The 7,197-nt window shown below is 30.2% G+C and overlaps 1 protein-coding gene across 1 annotated transcript; it reads left to right on the top strand.

Annotated features, from left to right (window-relative positions):
* Window positions 1-4,349: 4,349 nt before the first annotated feature.
* LOC136990485 (zinc finger protein 271-like) lies at window positions 4,350-5,343 on the top strand. Its single transcript, XM_067288874.1, is given in 2 exon segments — window positions 4,350-5,273; window positions 5,276-5,343. Coding segments are annotated over 2 exon segments (939 nt in total). The 5' UTR covers window positions 4,350-4,402.
* Window positions 5,344-7,197: the final 1,854 nt, after the last annotated feature.

The raw sequence follows: 7,197 nt of genomic DNA, 5'->3' as shown, positions 1-7,197 counted from the left end.
TAAATTAAATAATATATGATTACTGTATCTGTGTAGAATTTGTGTTAAATTTATTAATTTTTCCTTTTTATTCTAATGTTAGTTATCTCGGTTAACCAAGTCGAACTTTCCGCCATTAAAACACCACGTGATTGTATTTTCTCACGTGACTGCCAGACGAAATGTTATTGGCTGATAGAAACGCGTCTTGGCGGCGGCCGCCGCGAAAGATAGAATTCGACCAACTTTCGCGGCATGAGAAAAGCGGCACGAAATAGGCCTCTGCGGCGAGAAAAAGTGACGTCATACTGCCGCTTTTCCTTGCCGCGCCGCATGTGTGCATCCGGCTTACGTAGAAGTTGTGTGAGCTATACGGTAGAATAATCCGATGGTGTTTTATTTTTCTGATAATTATTGAAATTAATACCTTTGTCTAGTTTAGAAAATTTATTTTAGTCTAGTATTTATTTTACCTGTTGTTATATATAACGGAGCAAAACTATAGTGATCGGTAAAAAATGAGCCTCAAGATTTTCACTGTTTTGTAGTCGGGACCGTGAATCGTTGAGAAATACAAAACGATTTAGAGATTTGTCTATCTAAGTGTGAAGGGCGCGCGATTTTGTTCACTCTGTTTGAAGCTTAATAACTCTTGTGCTCATTGTCGAAAATTTCAGAAATTTTGCAGGGAGGTTTCTATGTTACGGAGATTAATGCTATTAAATTTTGGTGGTTAATCGAGGTGGAAAGATAAACCTTAATCGTGTGTCATATCTTGAGTAAGGGTCACGAATAATAACTATTTTACTCGTTATTAGCATGTTGAATTTTTTAATTAAACCTAGCCTACCTTTAAAAAAGTTTTTTATGTTATTTATAATAATTAGAAGTAAAAAATTATTTTTAATAAAATATCGTAACAGATGGCGCTACTAAATGTTTCCGAAACTCGTTGCAGGATTTTTTCATGCTCGTGATATTTCAGTTGTTTTTTGAAAGAAAATTAAACTTTTGAAAAAATTATTTTCCAAGTTTGCAAAAAAGAATTAGATGTGTAAACATAATTACTTATTTTAATCGTATTCATTAAAACACGAGTATATAATTGAATGATAATACATAATAATGACTTATATAAGTTATAGAAGAAATTCCCATTTTACAACTATTTAGTAATTGTATTAAGTATAAAACATTTATAAAATATTGTATAACTTATTACATACAAATGTTTCATTCTTAAAACCGAATTATTGTTACGATAAATTTCGATCAGTACCCAAGAGAGGTAATTTAAATAACAAAATGGAAATTTAAATTTCAAAAATCGTTAGTATTAAGCAGTTAGATTATTTTAAACATTGAAATAATTTTTCCGAGAAAGTATACAAGTTTAAAATAAGAATAACAATTTTAGGCAAATTTCTTAGTTTTTAATGTTTAAGATTCTATCATTTCTTTTGATATTTATTTTTTAATTGTCATTTTACATTTTTCTTTTTGTAATTCATTTCGAAAAACGTGCAAATATGCAGTAACTCAAAGTCATTTGGCGAATGAAAAAACAAATGTAATAAGAACTTTCAATTTCTGGATATATATTTATATAATATATAAATCTGTTTTATTATTTCGTGTATAAAAACAACAAGTATTATAACAAATTTATTTTACTTAAGAATTCCATCTTAGAATAGAAAAGTAGAAAAACAAAATTACGTAACAATGGTCATGTACACTGGTAACAATGGTAACAAATTACATTTACTTCAAGTTAAATTTTAGTTATTAAAATATTTAATCTTTTGTTATATCTTGTTTAATTGTCTTTTCTTTTCAATCCAGCTTTCAACCAGTTTTGCATTGATTGCCCATTAATAGGATTTCTGTGGTGTTCACAAATTTTCTGATCATTGTTGTTCCAACGTACTTTTCAGTTTATTTATGGTAGTAATTTTTGAGTCTTCGATCTTTCCATCTAATTTCTTTTATAAATATTCGATTACATTTCTATAAGATAAGCAAAGGGTCAGGAGTTTCCTCGCTGACCACTTACACTGCACGGGTTGGCAAAATCCGATCTCGTTGTCGTTCGGATGGCTAAAAGGGCAAAAAAGTGAGTGGGGAGGTGCGTCGGTAAGTCGACAGGCGTCTTGAATTGACAGGTGACAGGTTGACAAATAAAACATTTATTGAATAACTAGAATAACATACAAGGCGATTACAAACTATTCTACGATACTATGCGGTTATATGCAAGTAGATATAAAGCTCTACAAGTTCTAAACAAACAGGAGACTATGAGCTAAGCCTATTGCCGTTGACGGAGAGAGAGTTTACAAAAGTCCTAACAAAATACCTCTTGAGGTGTGATTGGCCGATATAATTCGATGAATGGCGGTCGTCGACGATGTGGAAAAGTTGCTGTAGGTCTTCTCCGACGGGACTTCGTTCCTGGGCATGGAGACAGACACAAGTACAATAATAACTTCCTATGCGAGCGCCCTAAGTTTCCGGTGGCGCGAGCTTTTATAGTGTTAGTGTGGGAAGCTGTCGGTTGACGAAGACTTACGAATTCTTGACAGCTAAGAGTCAACTTTTTCATCTAACTGTTGATAGTTACTGGAGACCTCTGCTCCGTTTCTCCGCGAGAAGTTTTTTCTATCAGTGATTGTTTACAAAATTCTTGAACAAAAAATTGAAAGTTTTCTTTCATTTACACAAATTTTCCCGCTAAAGTCCGCGGTCTCACATTTCGGTTTATAATTTTTCTGTGACTCGTTATTTTTTGCCAACAGTACAACAGCGACTTTACGAAACCCGTGTTTTGGATGATTATCATGATGAAGATGTAAGATATTCGAGATCCGTAGTTTTCCAGCGGAGGTTTTTACATTTTCTAATGAAATGTATTGACATTTTTCATGCATATTTCCATCATTAGACACATGTCTTCTATCTCTTCTATCTACATAAGTTGACATCCATGCCCATACCATAACACTTCTTTCTACATATTTAAGGAAAAGCTTGTGACAATTGTTATTTTGTTTACAGTTCGACAAACAGAGCCAACGATGTTAAATTTGCAGTCGACTAAAAGTATTACAAACTTGAAGTGACAGTTTTATTCCAATTTAAAGTTATTTTTGCCCACCATTTACATTTTGTGTAGATATTTTCCGTATAGATATCTTTCAAAAACAATTTTCAAAAAATTCACGAATGACGCATCATCACAAGAAAGTTAAAATTTCTAAAATAAATTTCTGAAAAATTTATTGTTATTTTTCTAAATGCGTAAACTGTTCATGTGTAAATGTCGAATAATTTAGAAATTGAATATATATATTTTAAAAAATTTAGCGTAGAGAATAGAAATTACATTCACTGTACAATATACGTTAAAAATTAATTTTTCTGACATTTTAGATCGTTTTATTTTATTTATTTATTTTTTTATTTAGCTGACCTTCACCCTGAAAATATACAAAACAGAAAGTAAAAACGAGAAACACGAAATTCAATTTTCGAAAAATGAAATCAATGATTTACTCTTAAGAATTTGTATTTTACACGTTCCAACATTACGAGTTCTTCTTACGAAAACGACTCATAAGGAAAGTATACGTAACACAAGGTCTTTAAAAATACAATATCCTTATCATCTGAATCTAACATATTACATAAGTTTACATTTAAGAATAAGAATACGAATAATACATTTCAATGTTAAATTCATGTAAAATTACATTTTATGCAATAAATTTCATGTATGTTGTTATTATTTTTAGACGTTCTTTGAATGAAACATTGAATGAAGTTTTGAATAAACTGTTGTTTAAGATTATAACAAAATTGTGTATTAGATACACTGCTTTATTTACATCAGTGCTCTTCGTTTAAAAATATAAAAGAAGCGGGAGATCCATCGCAAAGATATAAAAAGAATTGATGAAGATATAAATACACATGGACAATGTTTTACAGAAAATTGTTTAGTTTAATGTCATCCCTGATTAGCTGTTGTTGAAAATATTAGTAACATAATACATTTATGGTCGAACTTTGTTATCTCTAAAATTACTCTTTTGTGTTTTTATGAAGAAATTCGCCTTTAGATATAAAACTATTATTATTTAATTTACTATTATTATTGATTTTAATTATTGTTATTATTTAAGAAACTTTCTGTTTTATATGGATGAAATATTATTTAAAAACAATTTTTTTTAATTGCAGGAAAAAGGGACGAAAAGAAATTTTAATGTGAACACTGTAAGAAGAATTTCAAAACAAAACAATATTTGCAAAGGCATGAAAGAATCCATACAGGAAAAAAGACTTACAGTTGTGACGAGTGTAAAAAAAGTTTACACATAGGTCAGACTTAACTAAACACCTTCGGGTCCACACTGTAAAAATGCCTTACACTTGTGATGAGTGTAAGAAGAAGTTTACAACTAAACAAACTTTGCAAACTCATGAAAGAATCCATACAGGAGAAAAGGCTTACAGTTGTTACGAGTGTAAAAAAAAGTTTTCACAAAAGTCCAACTTAATAGCACACCTTCGGGTCCACACTGGAGAAAAGCCTTACAGTTGTGACGAGTGTAAAAAGAAGTTTGCAGTAAGGTCAAACTTAATTGCACATTTTCGGGTCCACACTGGAGAAAAGCCTTACACTTGTGACGAGTGTAAAAAAAAGTTTTCACATAGGTCAGACTTAACTAAACACCTTCGTGTCCACACTGGAGAAAAGCCATACACTTGTGACGAGTGTAAAAAGAAGTTTACAACTAAACAAAGTTTGCAAACTCATGAAAGAATCCATACAGGAGAAAAGGCTTACAGTTGTGACGAGTGTAAAAAGAAGTTTTCACAAAAGTTTAATTTAATTAAACACCTTCGGGTCCACACTGGAAAAAAGCCTTACACTTGTGACAAGTGTAAAAAGAAGTTTACAACTAAACAAAGTTTGCAAACTCATGAAAGAATCCATACAGGAGAAAAGCCTTACAGTTGTGACGAGTGTAAAAAGAAGTTTGCAGAAAAGTCAAACTTAATTAGGCACCTTCGGGTCCACACTGGAGAAAAGCCTTACACTTGTGACGAGTGTAAAAAGAAGTTTGCAGAAAAGTCAAACTTAATTAGGCACCTTCGGGTCCACACTGGAGAAAAGCCTTACACTTGTGACGAGTGTAAAAAGAAGTTTACAACTAAACGAAGTTTGCAAACTCATCAAAGAATCCATACAAAAGAAAAGCCTTACAGTGGTGACGAGTGTAAAAAAAGTTTACAGAAAAATCAAACTTAATTAGGCACCTTCAGATTCACGATAGACGAAAGCTATATGAATGTTAATTATATCCAGCTAAATTCATTCTAAATCATGATCTAAAATTACACTTTAAAAGTTTGAACTTGAATTATTATTTTTATTTTATGTATAATAATCGAAATATATAAGCAAAATTGGTTATAAATTAAAATGATGTTCTTTTAATATTCGAAAACTTTCAACTAAAAAACATAACACTATTCAATATATAATTAAAATGTTTTTATGTAAAACTTTCTCGAATAAAAAGTCGTTCCACCGATACTTGCCTGTATTAATTATAGTGTAGTTGCACCAGTAAATGATCAATTAGTCGACTTGATAAGGAGATTTGAATATAATTACTAAACAGACATTTAACATAAGTACAGTAAAATTTTGGTATACGTCTGCTTTAGAATACGTCCAATTCGGAATACGTCCTGTTTGGACGAAACAAATTTTGGTCAGTGTACAACTTAATTCAATTATATGTGCTATTTATAAACGAGTAGCACTATCGGTGTACTAGATAAGATTAGATGTTTGCGGTGCCACGGTTTATAACTTTGTTAAATTTCTTCTGATTTTAATTTGTAAGTAAAATTTTCATTGTTTTCAGTAATCATGAATTACAAAAAAGCAACAGAAAACTAAAAAAATGACTAGAATCACAATGGAACTGAAAAAAAGATTGTTGAGAAATATGAAGATGATATGAATGTCGAGATTTAACTGTTGCATACCGTATTCCGAGAACAACGATATTGACAATCGTAAAAAATAAAGACGTTATTAAATCTGCTAACGTTGCGAAAGGGGTTAAATAAATTTCTAAACAGATCGTTATTGCGCTTACAGAACACTAATAATCACTTGGCACAATTTACTTTTTTATTTTAATATCGTTGACCCTGTACATAATTTTGATTTCGGGTGAAAGGTGCCGTTTCTGTTTTCTCAAATTCTTCTGCTATTTAATTATTATTATTATCGTTATTGCGTTTATAAAACAAATATAAAAAATACGACACCGTTTCAAAAAATGGCAGATTATTAGTATTAAAAAAAGTTTGATTTTATTTGATTTTGATTCAACGATTTATATAATATAATACAATATACTGTAATAAGTTTAAAAATCTATAATAAAATTTATTTTTTTATTAAGGTTCTCAAACAGTGTTTAAATTATTTTACAACCCCATTAATATACCATATCAAGAAAAGATTTTTTTACATGAGAATGAATTAATTATTTTTACATTACTTCCAATCGGAAAAGTTGGTTTGGTATACGTCCTGTTCGATACAAGTCCAAACATCAGGAACGGATTAAGGTCGTATAACGAGGTTCCACTGTAATGGTCATTGCTGGTTACCAAGAACTCGCACTACTCATTCAGAAAATGAATTTTTAATTTCCTGTAAAGTTATTAAATTAATGAAGTGATGTTTTTAAAATTTTAAAATTACCAGTGAATGACCATATGCATCTAGTAGTTGACTAGCTGAAGGCTAGTGAACGATCGCAAGTGACTAGTAATAAATAACTAGAACTTTAGGATACTATATGCAATTTTATACCACTGTATACTATATATGTGTTGGCAATTTTATGTAACTCAGTCAGGTAATTTTAGATTAAGAAATTATAATAGAAATATTAAGTTTTAGAAAACGTTTTTAATTGAAAAATATCATATATACAAAGTTATAGAAACTATCAGTTTGATCCATACAAAAATGTGTTTCATAGATAGTCAATATTGCAGTATTTTTAAAAAAATTTATCTGATTGTTGTCAAATGCAATGGCTTCCTGATAACAAATTAAGTGAAATCTCGGGAGAATAAACGAAAAGCAAAGTAATTTGTTGTACGTTGTTTTTTATATAT

Source organism: Centruroides vittatus, unplaced genomic scaffold (assembly GCF_030686945.1).
Source record: "Centruroides vittatus isolate TY-2023 unplaced genomic scaffold, ASM3068694v2 contig_1317, whole genome shotgun sequence".
NCBI classification, from domain to species: Eukaryota; Metazoa; Arthropoda; class Arachnida; order Scorpiones; family Buthidae; genus Centruroides; species Centruroides vittatus.
The sequence above is the reverse complement of the archived record's forward strand: the minus strand, read 5'-3'. Positions and strand labels throughout refer to the sequence as shown.